The 16,856-nt window shown below is 46.2% G+C and overlaps 1 protein-coding gene across 1 annotated transcript in view; it reads right to left on the bottom strand.

The window, feature by feature from the left end:
• Positions 1–16,856, bottom strand: part of LOC147116426 (dynein axonemal heavy chain 5-like) — a 345,860-nt gene that overhangs the window by 193,425 nt on the left and 135,579 nt on the right. The window contains exons 29-31 of the mRNA XM_085992043.1: positions 9,204–9,444; positions 5,715–5,762; positions 4,029–4,228 (exon numbers count right to left, since the gene is read on the bottom strand). Coding sequence (XP_085848169.1) covers positions 4,029–4,228; positions 5,715–5,762; positions 9,204–9,444 — 489 coding nt within the window. The remainder of the gene's footprint in view (positions 1–4,028; positions 4,229–5,714; positions 5,763–9,203; positions 9,445–16,856) is intronic.

The raw sequence follows: 16,856 nt of genomic DNA, 5'->3' as shown, positions 1-16,856 counted from the left end.
CTTTGCCACTCTGGCTTGCTTCCCACGGGTATAGGACATCATCAACTACATACATGTGGCCATCAGGCGTCTTTGTCAACCGCAAGGGCTTCCACTCCCTCAATGTGCAGCTCATCTGCAACCATAAGAAGATCATCATGCATGTGTGCACCATGACTCATCCGTCCTGCGCCAGTCCACCTTCCCTCAGCTCTTCGCACCTCCAAACATACTTTCTGGCTAACTGCTTGGAGACAAGGCCTATCCACTGAAGACGTGGCTCATCATGCCCCTGAGGAGGCCAAGTACTGAGGCCCAGGAGAGATACAATGAAAGCCACATTTTCACCAGATGTGTCATAGAGCAGACAATGGGCATGCTGAAAATGCGCTTCAGATGCCTTGACAGATCTGGAGAGCCCTTCAGTACACACCAGCCAGGGTACTCCAAAGTCGTTGCGGCCTGCTGCGCCCTGCACAACATAGCGCAGCAGCGAGGATTAGCGCTGCATGAGGAGCAAGGCTCTGATCACACAGCCTCTTCACAGGAGAAGGAGGAGCATCAGCTGGAGGAGCAGGAGGAACCTGTGATCCAGATCCCACCAGTAGCCAAGCACATTGCTGCCTGCTGCCCGGGAGGCCAGGGTTGACCTCATCATGGCTAGATTTACTTAACTTCAGGCAGTACACCCATATGGCTGCCACATGCTGCGCCAGGCTTCTAATACCCTACAGCAACACCATAAGGCATCCCTACAGTGACCAAGCCATTCCTTTCACACTGACCACCATTGCTGGAGGTAACGTTATGTCTCACCATTCACTCCAACTCACTAAGCTACTTCCAAAGTTGCAGACAAAATTTGAAAGTGGTGAAAATAAATATTTTTATCTGTGACATCATAGTAACAGAAACTTTACACAAACACTTATTAAAACACCCAAGTGCTTACCCTTGTGCATCTACTTGTGTTTCATCTTTCTCTTATGCTTCTAGAAGTTCTACCCCTGTGGCTTAAGCTGAGGAAGAGGCAGCCAGCTCACTTCCCTGTTGCGACTGCACAGACCCATTTGACAGATGACCTCTGGATTTTGGAACCTGTGATGGCCCCGCCAAAGTCTGCTCCTCCTGCGACTGTGCAGAGGCAGACTCGGCCATCAGAATCCGAGGAGGCATGTGGGGCTCTGACTGAAGGGGATGCAATAGGGGAGAAGTATGAGCACTTTAAGAGGAGGCCCCACTTCCATGTCCCCTCTCACCGTCATCCCTCTCATGGGCCACCCGCACATCGCCGCTAGCAAGGAGCTGGAGAGCACCTTGCTTCATATCAATGGGGCCATGAGGATCCATGCCTACATTGACATCCATCCTAGAGAGGAGGTCTATGAGAGTCTGCCATCTATTCTCCATAGATAGTCATCTATTCTCTGTAGAGACCATGTGAGTGGCACATTAGCTGCTCTATGCAGGTGGCAATCCTTTCCATGGAAGAGCATACAGTCGCCATCGCCTGCGACACGGTGGTGTTCATGTTGGAGATGGAGTCTTCCATTCTCTGCACATTTGCAGACATCGCGCTCACAAAACCTGTCAAAGCCTCCTGCACTTCTTGCTGCACCTCCAGGATTGCCCTCTTTCTGGATGGCCCCCGAGGCTCAGCGTCTGCATGCAGCTGATCAGAGCTGGGACCGTCCTGCGCCCTCCAGTGAGGAGTCTCCACTGCTGTCCCTGCCTTCACCATCTCCTGTTGCTCACTTGTGACTTGTGACACACCAGGTGACAACACTACTCTATGTCGCGTGGGACCCACCGAGGTGTGCATCTCTGCGCTGGTGCTGGGTGCGCTCATGTCTGGTGATGCTGCGCCCTCAGAGGCTAGAGGCTCCTCTGAGGAGTCATCTTCCTCTTCCTCCTGGACAGTTGAGGGCGCTCTTGATGGACCTGTTGGACAGTAAAGAGATGAGTTATATATGTCATATCAAGAATGGGTAATAATACCATTATGCACATGATGAACATTCACTGGCTGCTGGCATCAGTCCCCATATGAGTGACTGATGTATGCCATGTGGCTGTATGAGATGTAACTCTGTCTCCAGGTTGCTGAGATGTTCCCCTCTCTCTCCGTCTCCCACCTCCAGCTGCTCTGCGACTCCTGATAATTCCAAGGCAACCTCCTCTGCTGCTGTTAAGGTGGCCAATGATGGAAGGCCACCTTCAGTTCTCTCCGTCTCCCTCTTATTGTGGGCTCTCTTCTCCTGCAAGGAGGGAAAGAGAAGGTTGAGTGAGAGTGATGGAATAAGTGTAAGGAATGGATGGGTTACAGCTTTAGAGGGTGACTATGATGTAGGGGGGTGCCAATGCCAAATGGCCTCCTTGTGGGTTGTTAGTTGGTATGATTGCATTAGGATGAGGGTGAGTGTGAGGGGTGGTTAGTCAGATGGGATGTGATAATGTAGATAGAGAGAGGGATAGGTGGACGTGCAAGGTATGTTGGTGTGAGTAATGATGTGCAGGAGTAGGTTTGGGAAGGCAGAGTGATGGGGATGTGATGAGAGGTACAGCAGGATGAAGTTGAGTGTGGTTTTGCATTCACCTTTCCTGATCTAATGAGATAATTGAAGCGTTTCCGGCATTACACCCAGGTCCTCTTGCTGTTGACCTCCTCCGCTATCTCGAGCCAGGCTCGTTTGGTCTGTTGGGGAGATTTCTTCCGTCCATTGGAAGGGAAGAGGACCTCCCTGTGTGCGCTCACTCCCTCCACAAGCATATGGAGGGAGTCATCTGAGAACCTGGGTGCAGCCCTCTGCCTCTGTGCAGTCATGTTAGTAACACTCCAATGGTCCAGTGCAGTGCTTGCACAATCCTAGATGAACCTTCAAATGCAATGTGGCCAAGGCTCCTTTACATATTCCGGCTGAAAACACCTCATCAATGACGTCATCAGACCCGCACCATTTAATAGGGCCGGGTAACGCGCATGGCTGCCTTAATAGGCGCCATTAGCGGAAAGTCGATCTCAGGAGCGGAATGAAATGAGGAACAGGGTCACGACCTGCCACGCTGACTGCCTGCACCCGACCCGCCCAGGTACGGAAAATTCCGGCCAGAATGTTTCAAACAGGATTTTAGCACTTTTCAGATCCTGTGCAATATTTTGCAGTCTCTATGGACAGCTGTTGATCCATTCCATTTTATTCTTACAATTTAATTAAACTCTCTACAACCTCACTGCGTTGAATTTGAAACTTATTGTGCCATCCTTATATTCCAGCTCAGTCTTTCTCAGAACTGTGGAGCTCCTCAGCTCCCCCAATCTTCCTTACCTCGTGCAATCTACAGGTTAAGATAACAAGCTTTGCTTCACCTGAACACTAAATCTTGATTTATCTCATCTCCCCTTCTACTCTTTTCAACTTTGGCAGTTTCCTGTACTCTGAACCCTGGCCCATAACCTAGGTTTCTTAAATGCAGAATTATTAAGGTAAAATTAAATATTAAAAACAGCTTTCAGATCAAACCAAACCATTCAACTAGTTCTTGCATCAACTAGTTCTTTGATTCCCACAAATCCACCAGCTATTGTCTTAGGAGAGAATATCCTGATGGCATAATTCTTTAAACTTAATGATATCCTCCATAAAGTCGCAATGTTGAATATTTATATTTGATTCCCAACATGTATAACTCCCTGAATAGATACTATAACTACTGTAAGTCACAACAATAATTACATTGGAGAATGGTGAATGGAGTTGAGGCAGAAGATCAGCCATGATCTCATTGAATGGCGGAGCAGGCTCGAAGGGCCGAATGGCCTACACCTGCTCCTATTTCTTATGTTCTTATTTGATAGAAATCAAATGGAACACAAGTTTAGAACTTCCAGAAGATTAACCAGCCTCGGACCAGTCAATAATATACCAAAAACAAAACCCTTTATTCTATCCATTTTCTTTGCTAAGGGCTGCATGATTTGGTTTCCTTTTACATCTTGGAAGTGAACTAAATCATTAAACCAATAAATGGTGCACACACTGAGATCTTACCTATTGCTCAGCAGAGAACCAAGAACCATTAAGCTATCTTCAGCAAAAGTGATGATCTCGGATGTGTTGTCACCACGGAGAAGCAGCTCACCGCGTGTTTTGAAGTTGGCAAATGTGAAGTATCGATTATTCCACTCCACTAAGACCTGTTTCAGCTTCTGTTCAATATCTTTTTCCTTTATGGCACTAATGCAAATATCCTAATGCCCAAAGATGGTAATCAGAAATCAGTTCGCAAAACTTTCTCACACATCTCAGATCAGTGGTAAAACAAGTCAGTCATTAGCGAGTGTACCAAGGACTCAATATTTTGCTTCATATAAACAGGCTGTTCCATCAGATGAAGTTTTGCTCGAAGGAACCAAATAACTATAATAAACAATACCCAGCATAAAAAAAAAAGAACTGATGGGAATCAGAAAGTGGAAAATAAAGGCCCAGTATATTAAAGTACAGACTTTGTGTCACATTTTTGGATTTGAGGTTGCGTGAAGTAAGTGAGTTTCGATTATAACTGTTCCTTTGTACATTCACCAGGTGTCTGTAGAATGAAGCAGCTTAGCAATTCACATCTGGTCTCGCGTCACAACAGTGTTGTCAGTCCGCCTACTGAAACATTGGAGAAATGTGGGCAAGGGCACATGCGAAAGTCAGGGCGTAGAGTTTCCGTTTGGTTGCACTGGTATTTTGCCGTAATTTGTCCGAAATCAGCGTAACTGCCGCAAATGATCATGGAATTTTAAGTGCAAATTAACTTTACGCAAATCGAGTTTCCACAATCTTTTACGCTGGTTTAAAAAACTTTGCATTAGAAGCCGGCCCCGCCCACAAAACTGGCCACGCCCCAGGGCAAATTAATCACCATGGCGAGTTTCCGCTAATTGCGCTCGTTTGCAGGCCTTCGAGGAGGCGCTAAAAATGAAGCTGGTTCTTTTTGGTGCAAGGACACAAATAGGAATGTTTTAAAAACTTTGAATGTAATTTCTTTTTAAATTTACTAGTAAACTGATTACTGTACCCCAATATAACTAGCAAATGGTTCTGTATTTTTTTAAGTCTTCTTCAGTAATTTAAAATTGGGTTACTCACAGGTGGTGGATTGACACCGTGATTAAAAATGCTTATTTTTTGTGATAAACCCATTTTCAGCTGTATTAATCAAACTGCACCAAGTTAACACTCTTAAATATATCACGGAATGTTTAAGGCAAAATTTTAATTTTTTTAAAATTACGTTTTAAAACGCTACCAGATTGCGCTGGTTGATGGTAGATTTTGCGTTTGGCGATATGCACATGAGTTTGAGCAGAAACCCAAGAGAAAAAAAACACTTCTCAAAATGAGTGCAATTTTGGGTGCAATTTGCACCCGGATCACCGATTGCGCACAAAGCAGAAACTCTTGGCCCATGATATCTAGTTCAGATTTAAATGGGGTAGTATTATTACACCTCTCAGGTTACACTATCATATGTTGAGAAATTGGGCACTATGAGCACACTCCTGAACGTAAGACACAAGGGCCACTTATAACAGTGACCAGCAGCACGGAACCTGAGGGAGGTCTAAGGCAGAGCTGAAACTGGTAAAACTTTGCTGCACACTGTGGACCTAATGCTATTGAAACAATATAAATATCAATCAATTCACATCATGTTCCTTCTAATAAAATCCAAAGAACAATTACTTTGTTCACATGCAATTCCTCGATGCTCTGGAGGGCTGCAATATATTTCTAAAAATAATACAACGTATCAAAATCAGCACAGCTTATTAGAGCTCAAGGATGACATTCAAATCATAAAGTTCCATATATGTCACCAGTTAATAACTATAAACCATAACATTCAACAGCCAAGATAATCCCCTATAACACCTTACAAAGCTAATAGTGACCTCATTAAAGTGACATACAGTATAAATAAATTAGATCAATGCCATAATAATCATTCGAGCAGACGTGGAATAATTAGACACTTCCCCTTAGGGGAATGTACTCCTGCTAGCTGTCAGATGATCTTTCCCTCTGGAAATGGATCTTATTATTTTGTGAAAAGCTTTTCAAATTCAACTTGTTTTGCTGCACATCTGGATAACTTCTACATCATACTATTGTAATACACTTATTTCCTGCTAACCAAATTAAAGTTTGTGGAAAATAACATATCAAATGGACGCACTTCAGTCAAACGAATGTGTATTTTTAATGGTAATGGAAGATTAAGGTTTTTAACTTAGTCAAATATCCCAGAGGCGTAATCAGACAAAAATGGATGCTGAGTCAAAAAGGAGATATTAGGAGGGGTGACTAAAAGCTTGGTCAGACACATGGATTTTAGGGATGGTCTTAAAGGAAGAGAGGGAGGTGGCGAGGTAGAGAGGTTTAGGTAGCGAATTATTGGGTCAGGCCTAGATGCTTGAAGACCCACCCAACAATAGTGGGGTGAAGAGAGGGAGGGAGGCACATGATGCAAAGCTCTCGGAGGGTTGTAGGGCTGGAGAAGGTTGAACAATGATGATAAATTTAAATTCATGCCATAAGGGGATCCGGAGCCAATGTAGGTCAGCAAACAGTGGGGTAATGGGTGAGTGGGATTTATTGTGGAATAGGATATAGGCAACAGTGTTTCTGATGAGCTAAAGCTTTAGGAGGGTAGCAAATGGGAGTCCAGCCAGGTGAGCATTGGAATAGTTGAGTCCGGAGGTGACAAAGGCATGGGTGAGAGTTTCAGGAACAGATGGGCTAAGGCAGATGCAGAGGCAGGCGATGTTACAAAGGTGGAAGTAGGCAGTCTTTGTAATGGAGAGGATATGGGGTTGGAAGCTCAACTTGGGGTCAAGTAGGATTCCAAGGTTGCAAACCGTCTGGTCCAAACCTGAAACAACAACTAGAATTTATATAGCACCTTTAAGGTAGTAAAACATCCCAAGGTGCTTCACAGGAACATTATCAAGCAAAATTTGACACCAAAACACATTAGGAGATATTAGAACACTTGGTGGGTTTTAATTAGCATCTTAAAGGAGGAGAGAGAGGTGGAGAGGTTTAGGGAAGGAATTCCACAGTTTAGGGCCTAGGCAGCTGAAGGCATGGCCACCAATGGTGGAGCGAAGAAAATCAAGGATGCGCAAGAGGCCAGAATTGGAGGAGCACAGAGATCTCAGAGGGTTGTAGGGCTGGAGGAGGTGATTCTCTGGCTACAACTGGATAGATAAGAATGGAACTGGTGTGGGCGGAGAGGAACAGAATTGGTGGTAAGGTTACAGAGTTTGTGACGGGGCCATAGATGGTGGCTTCAGTCTTCACAATGTTTACTGGAGGAAATTGCGACCCATTCAAAACTGGATGTCGGACCAACAAGCTGACAACATAAAGGCAGTGGAGAGGTAGTCTGGGTGTCGTCAGTGTGCATGTGGAACCTGACCTCATGTCTTCGAACGATGTTACATAGAAACATAGAAGATAGGAGCAGGAGTAGGCCATTCGGCCCCTCGAGCCTGCTCCGCCATTCAATGAGATCATGGCTGATCATCCAAATTCAGTACTCTGTCGCTGCTTTCTCCCCATATCCCTTGATCCCTTTAGCCTTAAGAAATATGTCTAACTCTTTCTTGAATATATTTAATGGATTGGCCTCTACTGCCTTCTGTGGTAGAGAATTTCACAGGTTCACCACTCTCTGGGTGAAGAAATTCCTCCTCATCTCAGTCCTAAATGGCTTACCCCTTATCCTTAGACTGTGACCCCTGGTTCTGGACTCCCCGGCCATCGGGAACATCCTTCCTGCATCTAGTCTGTCTGGTCCTGTTAGAATTTTATAAGTTTCAATGAGATCCCCTCTCATTCTTCTAAACTCCAGCGAGTATAAGCCCAATCGACCCAATCTCTCCTCATACGTCATTCCTGCCATCCCAGGTATCAGCCTGGTGAATCTTCGCTGCATTCCCTCCATGGCAAGAACATCCTTCCTCAGATAAGGTGACCAAAACTGCACACAATACTCAAGATGTGGTCTCACCAAGGCCCTGTACAACTGCAGCAAGACATCCTTGTTCCTGTACTCGAACCCTCTCGCTACGAAGGCCAACATACCATTTGCCTTCTTAACCGCCTGCTGCACCTGCATGCTTACCTTCAGCGACTGGTGCACAAGGACGCCCAGGTCTCGTTGCACTTCCCCTTCTCCCAATCTATTGCCATTCAGATAATAATCTGCCTTCCTGTTTTTGATGTTGCCATAGGGCAGGATGTAGATGAGGAAGAGAAGGGGGCCAAGGATAGATCCTTGGGAGACTCCAGAGGTAATGATGTGGGGGGTATGAAGAGAAGCCTTTGCTGGAGATACTCTGGCTATAATTGGATAGGTAAGAGTGGAACCAAGCGAGGACAATCCCACTGAGCTGGACAACAGAGAGGCATTGGAGGAGGATGGTGTGGTCGCCCCTGTCAAAGACGGCAGACAGGTCGAGAAGGACAAGAAGAGATAGTGCACCATGGTCACAGTCACAGAGGATATCATTTATAACTTGATTAGGGCTGTTTCAGTGCTGTGTCAGGGATGAAAACTTGATTGGAGAGATTCAAACATGGAGTTGCGGGAAAGATGGGCATGGGTTTGGGAGGCGACAGCACACTCAAGGACTTTGGGGAGGAAAGGGAGGTGGGAAATGGGACAGTAGTTTGTATGTCTGCTAAAATGGCATAGTACAAGTAATCTCAGAGAAAAAATATTCAAGAGTCATCAGCTAAATTACTGAATTAACATGATTAATACAAAAGTGTTTGTCAGAAAATGGCTTTGATTTTCAACTTCTTTCCACTACACAAGTACTGGTTCTTTTTTGATTTCAGTCTTTGAAGACATTGCCAGCGACCTGATTGTTTGTTGATTAGAAACTGCTCACAAGCACATGAACACTAGAACTAGGTAGCTGATGTACTGTAAGGATTTCTCTTTGGCTAATTTCACTGGAAGAGAGTCCACTTCATGGAATAAATGGAGAACTAACAACACGGAGAACCCTTTCAAATGCAATTATTCTTTGAATTAATTTTTAGAATGAAATAAAATAGATGGGTATAAAAGTAAGTTCCTAGAATTTCTTTCCCCTTTCAACACAAATAAATATATATTTAACACTGTAAATTATTATATCTCTACAAATCAGAACTCACCTCGATCTCCTCTTTGTACTTTAAAAGTGGGGCTTCCATGATATTGGACAGTTTAAATGTTTCACTGACAACGTCAAAGTCATGATCTGTGACTTGGGCAATGCGCTGCCAATGACGAGGCATCATGGCCTTACTGGACATCATCTCTAACAGGGGACAGCTTTCGCTGAAGTCATCAATGGTCTGTTTTAAATCAAGGTAGGCTGGCCACTCCTTCAAACCTCGAGGCAATTTACGGCATCTGAAATGCATTAGCGGTTGTTCAGATACAGATTACTAATCTGCTCAAACATAAGCTGCGCTTCTGACACAGTGCAATTAGAAACTTGGCTTTCAAATTTATTCATTAGTAAGTTGTTGGTATGAAAAAAAATGGATTTCTTTTCAGTTTTCACTTTCTGAAAACAGACTGACACTACCTTAAATTACAGATGAGATTTTTGAAAATAATGGGTGGAACTTTAGGCAGGGGCCTAAAATGGGCAGTAGCGGATCCGTTGGCTGTTATTATACACCATGTCCGATTTTCCTTTCCATTGAAGTCAATCTAAAGGAAAATCGGGTGGGCTGTAAGCAGGCGACCAATCCACTACTGTCTGTTTTATGCCCCCCACCCCCCACCTGGCAAAGAAAGTTCAGCCCAGTGAACAATAATGGCCTAGGAACTGAATCGTGTGATGCCAATTTTACAAACATGAAATGAGCTCCTGAGGATCCAATATGACGGTCTCCAGGGGGCGCTCATTCTGCAGCAGAAACGTGCTGCCTGCCATATTGGTTAGGGCTCCTCAGTAGGCATCCAGAGTGCATGCCTGAAACTGGCGTTGGACCCAATTCACATGCAAATCGAGGGCCGAACGCCTGTCTCAGGCCCACTTTGCAAAATTTGATTGCAAATAACCGCAGTTTCTATAGGCACTCAGCATCCAAACCAGAGGTTCCTTAAGTGGACTGCTGGAGGCTGCCACCTAAAAGGTAAGTTTTAACTTTTTTACTTAACTCATTGCGGAGCCAGGAGAAGCAATCCTGCTCCTCCTGGCATGAAATTAAATCCACCGGCCGCTGCTGACCACTGCTCGCCCACCCACCCCGATACTGCTGAGAACATCGGCTGGCATCCGAGCTGTCCCTGCTGTCCGAGCCGTGACTGACGCCCGCAGCTCGCTGATAATAAACAAATGAGGTCGGCGGACCACATTTTCCATGGTCCTGCCACTGGCCTCATTAGGCATGTGCAGCATGCACAGCACCGGGATCGCTCCCCACTTTCTAGGTCAATGCTTTTATTAAACACACCAAAAGTCAGTAAAAAAATTATTTCTGTCCTTTAAGGGAAGGAACCAGGCACTCCCAGCCAAGTCTCCATGTGTTCCCAGCCCCACATTACACGATTGGCTTTAAGAGGGTGATTATCCACAGGGATTGCTCCCGCTTGTCCACCCTAACTTCGACTGATGAGCCACGGTGGAAACATCCATTTTTCCAGGGTTTCTACAGCTCTTCTCCTGAAGTTACTGTGTGAGTACTGTAAGGTTTGCAAAATTTCAGAAAATTTCGGCAGCCCCCGAAGATTATTTGATTAAAGAAAACCTGGTTGGAATGTACCTTAAAAACCCAGAGCATCAAAGATGGCTGTCAGGCCTCATGGCAAAGGAGAAAGACAGCCTGTCTGAATATCTCCCATCACTGGCTGACATAGGATTTGAAAAAAAATACCAGCCTGTGTGAATGTGTTGAAGTACTTGAAACTGTCAATCAACTGCGGTTTAGGAAGTTTTCAATACGGAACAAAGGACTTTGTTTACACGAGCTCTCTACAGTGTTGACTCAAGGGCTTAAGTACTTAAAGCTGTCAATCAATTGCGGTGGGATTGCAACCACAAGACAAAGGAGTGTTTACACTTGTTCTCAAGCACTGTTGACTGAACACTTGAGGATTTGTTTGTCCAGCACTCGAGAAATCAGTGGAACATTTTAAACTGGAACACAGACCAGTTAAACGAATGGGAAACACATTCAAACCCATTACAGTCAATGGGGACAGATTGGTCCCTTTTGTGTGAGCCCAGATACATCCAGATTTGGGCGCGAAGATAAGGGCTCCTAATGGGGTATAAAGATAGCCCCTCAGGAAGCCATTCTCTCTTTCTCTACCGCCTCACCTCCGGTGCCCTGCCTACAAGAGGAACAGCTCAGCAGCCCGCCCAAAGAAGTGGAATACCAGCAGTTACTTTTGAATTACTGGGGTATCTCTACTTTGGGGCAGTGAAGAATAAAAAAGCAGACCGCAGGGGCATGGAGCAGGCGTTTACTGGTGAGCATAAACTTTCTGGCCCATTACAAGGCAACCTAGATAGCTATAAGGGGTGGGAATTAAAGGGGAATTTTGTTAAAATTGTCATTTTTAGTCAATTTTCCCTCAATGTGTCCATCTTCTCTCCTCCCTGTTTGGTAAAAGTGTGCTGTATTAAGTAAAGGTGTGCTGTATTAAGTAAAAGTGTGCTGTATTCATTATTATTTTCACTGGATAGCAATTTATTCTTTATTTCAATAAAATACTGGTCTTCTTTGCACCCAACCATGAGTCTCATTTTGTCTACATCGCTACTGAAATAAGTCCGGCGGTCAGAACCAGAAAGGGGAGCAATTCAAAACCACACGGGGCCTGGAGCAGCTCAAATACGCCTGACTGGCCAGACGCAAACCCCACACCAAAAAAAAAATCCTTTCTACAAAATGGTGACCGCGGCAGGACCATCGGCGACAGTATGCGATGTAGCAGACGGTGGTCTGGGTCTGGAGAGAGCAGCAGTTATTGGTTTTCTTTTTATCCCACTGATCTGTTTGTGGTTAGGTTCCCGCAAGCTTAGGGAAGTTAAAGCAGAGAGTTGGGATAAGGAAATGGAGATTGAAGAATACCAGGCCAAGATAGAGCGCCTGGTGGACCAGTTTAGTGAGAGCAAAAGCCACACGAGGCACGAGTTAGAGTACCTGAAGTGCCTAGTTGCAGAGGCCAAGAGTAATGAGATGAGGGTGCGGGAGGAGAATGCCCGCCTCATACAAGAAGTAAGAGAGCAGGAGGAAAAGGTTAGGGAGGTAAAGGCAGCGTATAAGCTGGCCTGCGACCAAGGGTTTGAGGGAAGAGATAGAAAGCTTGAGTATGGCTTTAAAGAGGGCAAAGGGGATGATATGTCTTATCAGCCCGAAGATAGGCCAGTCAGATTTTACCAGCAACCCAAACAGAACCGTCCCACAGGCAACACCCAGAATAAAGTTGGTTAGGAAATCAGAGGTCCCACAACCGCCACCCACAGCTCCGAGCTTTCAGGAGCTCTGGCAGCGAGGGGGGGGGTGGAGGATGAGGTGGTAGAGGAAGCACAGCAGGCCCCGCTAGATAGGCCAGGACCAGGACCAGTGTACCCCCTCCGACAATGGAGGTACGGTCCGCCCGTTGATGACGATGACCCAGGGGCCATCCAGAATCAGTTTGTGGTGCCATATGGCACCCACCAGCTCAGGGACATGGTTAGCCACATCCCCAAGCTCACTAAAAAGGGAGACCCCTCTCTGCACTTCAGGGAGATAGAACAAGCAGCTTGTGTTAATGACTGCGATGACGCAGAGCAAGCTAAAATGCTGCTGTTTTCCCTGGGAGGTGATCTCCTCCAGGCCCTATCTGGTGAGTGCAAAAGCAGGCAGAAGGATTATGAGGATCTGAGGAATGAGATATTGGAGGCCATGGGACTCAATGATAGTAGTCTGTTCACCCGGGTAGAAAGAACGGTGCAGCTCCCAGGGGAATCCCCGCAGGCGTTCGCAGACAGGCTGTGGCCAGTCTACCGGAGCGCATGCCCGGGAATGCCAGGGCGGGCAGCACTGAACCCAGTCCAATTGACTCACTGGCTCCATTGTCTTATGACAAACAGCCTACCCCAGATCCAAGCCCAGGTCGTGGCTTGGTTTGACCCCTGAAACCCCCAGACCACCGAAGAAGCGGTGATCCACCAGCTCACAGTAGCATTTCATGAGGTGTATCGAGACGCCCCAACCCAAGGGAAAAGTCCATGAGGTTAAACCTGGGAGCCAGAGTAAGAAAGAGTGGCACCAGGAGGGGAACCGTCCCTCCCAGGCTAAGTTAAATTGTTATGGGTGCGGGAAAGACGGTCACTGGAGAAAAGACTAAGAATCCCTGGAAAGATAATAAGGGAAAAATCCCACAGCCCCAGCCCAGAAGACAGGGCTGCGATCGAGTCACTTTTACGTCCCTACGGTCTCTTCTGGCTGGCCAGGGGAGAGTAGCAGCCACCACCGGTGCTTTGACCCTGTCTGCCCCATCCCACTCCCAGCAATGACTAGAGCCAGCGCAGCCTGTCGACCTGTGTCCCCGCGAGAATGCTGAGGGGAGCAGGCCCTATGTTAAGATGGGGGTGAAGACAGTGCAGGGGAGATATTCGGTGGACACTGGAGCTTCCAGCACGGTGGTCCATTCGGAAGACCTGACCAATTCACCCCGGTCTAACAAGGTCCCATTTAGCTTAATGGGACCCACAGGGAATGAGCTGGCTGGGGAAAGGTCAAAACCTTTGGTCATAGGTTTAGGATCCCTCCATACCACATGGGAGGGTAACCAAAAGACTGACAAGGTGGTCAATCAGGGGGACAGGGAAGGAGAGTTCTGGGACCCCTGTAGAGCAGGCCCGGTAGCAGCAATCCGAGACAAGGGAGGCACACAGGGGATAGCTTTGGCCCCGGACCAAAAGCAGGTCCACGCCCAAGATTCTGCCTTTAAGGCCGCCCTGGTAAGGGAAAAGAATTTAGAACAGGGTTACTGGCAGGCTGCTTGATATATTAAATAATGTAAATTGTTTAAGCCGAAGGCAGGGAAACAGGCAGCTGGGATTGATCCTGACGTTAGAAATCCTCAGCCTGCAGCGCGTACACTCACACAGACTGCACACACAGGTGCAGTCGCGTGCATAAAGGGAGAAGTTCCCCAGCACTTGGCCCGAGCGATTCCCCCTCTCTTATGGGACTCCGGGAAGGAGCCTGAACCAGGTTTTAAACCTGAAGAGGAAGACTCTCAGCCACCGGCAGCCAGTGGCGAGGGATTGCCCATCCCCAGCCCAGGCTTGGGAAGGGAGGGACCCGAGGGAGAAGGTCCCCAGCCAGCAAGGGCTGTGACCCAAGCTAAGGGTCCGCTCGCCAGGGTAGCCCCACCAGCGACACTCCCTAGGAGGTCTCTTCGGGTACCCCAGCCCAAGAAAGTATGGTCACCAACTTTCCAGTGGAAAAGGGTGGTCTCCCGAGTCAGGGAGAAGCCAAAAGACAGAGGTCCCCAGCCAGCAGCCATAAGCTGCGAGGCACCAGAAGTTGGGATCAGTCCAGCTTCACTGCAGGCAGTAGCCTGCAACAGTCCAAACAGGGATTAGGCTGGCCGCCCGGAGATTGGCAGCGCTTGTATGTAGCTTTGTTCAATTTTAAGTAAGGTGTATAAGTAAATTAGAGTGTGTTCATTTTAATTTTGTATTGCAATTTGGTAGTTTTAAGTATTAGAGTGTAAGTTTTAAGTATGGAACCGTTCCAGAGTGTTGTCTATGTGAGCCGAGGTTGCGGGACCCGATCACATTCCTCCGAGCCAGGGGACCTGGCTAGATGTTTTTTTAAGTCTTTTTCAGAGTTTCGAAAGGTGCAGAGGACCATCGTGTCTTTGGATGCTCGGGGAAGGGAGCAACCCCTAGCCCATGAAGGGAGGGGTCTGCTGGAGGCAGATGCCCACGAGGGGAGCTGGCCAGGATGACTGGGATCCAATTCAACCCAGTATTCTAGTGGGACCGGCTTCACGTATGGGGAGGCCTCCCTCCAGTGCCCGAGGATACGAATCGTCACCCCAAGGAAAAGACAGCATTGGAAAATATTTTAATAACAGTTTACTTTAGCATAGAAAATAATTACGCTATCCGTGAGAAGTAATTTAAATTTTCTATTCCGTTTCACACACTAGAACACATTGATTGACGTTTAGAATGTGTAACAATACTTGGTACATTATTGTTCACAGCAATTAAACTGTTATTGGAAATCCAGATTAAGCTTAAGTGTTCACAAAAGGCTTGTTAATTGTATATTTTGTATTATGTACTGATCCCAACTCCAAAGGAAATAATGTGTGAATTTGGTTCCTAACTGTGAGATTGTACTATTTGTTTGGAGTCAATTGAAAAAATTGCATATGCCTGTGAATTGTTGTGTTTGCAGATTGTGGAAGTTTGAAACACATTTATGGCTGAAGAATGGTGCCATTTATTAAAGTGTCAGGCAATTGCATTATAAAAAAAAAGGGAGGAAGCTCATTTTTTTCCGTTTGTAATTTTTACAGATATGTTTTGGCTTGGTGTTAATCTCATTAAAGATGTTGTATCATGTTAAAACTATGTCACAAGTGGTGCAGGGGCATTGGACCCCTCCATGCTTGAATTATTGTCAATAATCAGTGGTGCAGGGGCATTGGACCCCCTCCGCGCTTGAATTATTGTAACTAATCATGTTTTTCTATCAATAGATGCCCACCGTGTACTGCGATACTCTCTGGGTAAGGGGGATGGAGGTGTCGAGAGATCAGAGATAGATATAGATAAGTATAAGGGAAGGTTGTTTGTGGGGGGTCAGAAATTCTTGCTCACCTTTAAACAGGATACTGCAAGCAAGTTTTAGTATCCAAGGGGAGGACTGTAAGGTTTGCAAAATTTTGGAAAATTTCGGCAGCCCCCGAAGATTATTTGATTAAAGAAAACCTGGTTGGAATGTATCTTAAAAACCCAGAGCATCAAAGATGGCTATCAGGCCTCGTGGCAAAGGAGAAAGACAGCCTGTCTGAATATCTCCCATCACTGGCTGACATAGGATTTGAAAAAATACCAGCCTGTGTGAATGTGTTGAAGTACTTGAAACTGTCAATCAACTGCGGTTTAGGAAGTTTTCAATACGGAACAAAGGACTTTGTTTACATGAGCTCGCTACAGTGTTGACTCAAGGGCTTAAGTACTTAAAGCTGTCAATCAATTGCGGTGGGACTGCAACCACAAGACAAAGGAGTGTTTACACTTGTTCTCAAGCACTGTTGACTGAACACTTAAGGATTTGTTTGTCCAGCACTCGAGAAATCAGTGGGACATTTTAAACTGGAACACAGACCAGTTAAACAAATGGGAAACGCATTCAAACCCATTACAGTCAATGGGGACAGATTGGTCCCTTTTGTGTGAGCCCAGATACATCCAGATTTGGGCGCGAAGATAAGGGCTCCTAATGGGGTATAAAGATAGCCCCTCAGGAAGCCATTCTCTCTCTCTCTACTGCCTCACCTCCGGTGCCCTGCCTACAAGAGGAACAGCTTAGCAGCCTGCCCAAAGAAGTGGAATACCAGCAGTTACTTTTAAATTACTGGGGTATCTCTACTTCGGGGCGGTGAAGAATAAAAAGGCAGACCGCACGGGCACGGAGCAGGTGTTTACTGGTGAGCATAAACTTTCTGGCCCATTACAAGGCAACCTAGATACGTATAAGGGGTGGGAATTAAAGGGGAATTTTGTTAAAATTGTCATTTTTAGTCAATTTTCCCTCGATGTGTCCGTCTTCTCTCCTCCCCGTTAGGTA

Source organism: Somniosus microcephalus, chromosome 6 (assembly GCF_052327205.1).
Source record: "Somniosus microcephalus isolate GS21.2 chromosome 6, FLI_Smic_1.0, whole genome shotgun sequence".
NCBI classification, from domain to species: domain Eukaryota; kingdom Metazoa; phylum Chordata; class Chondrichthyes; order Squaliformes; family Somniosidae; genus Somniosus; species Somniosus microcephalus.
This window is presented reverse-complemented; position numbering and strand designations above follow the sequence as displayed.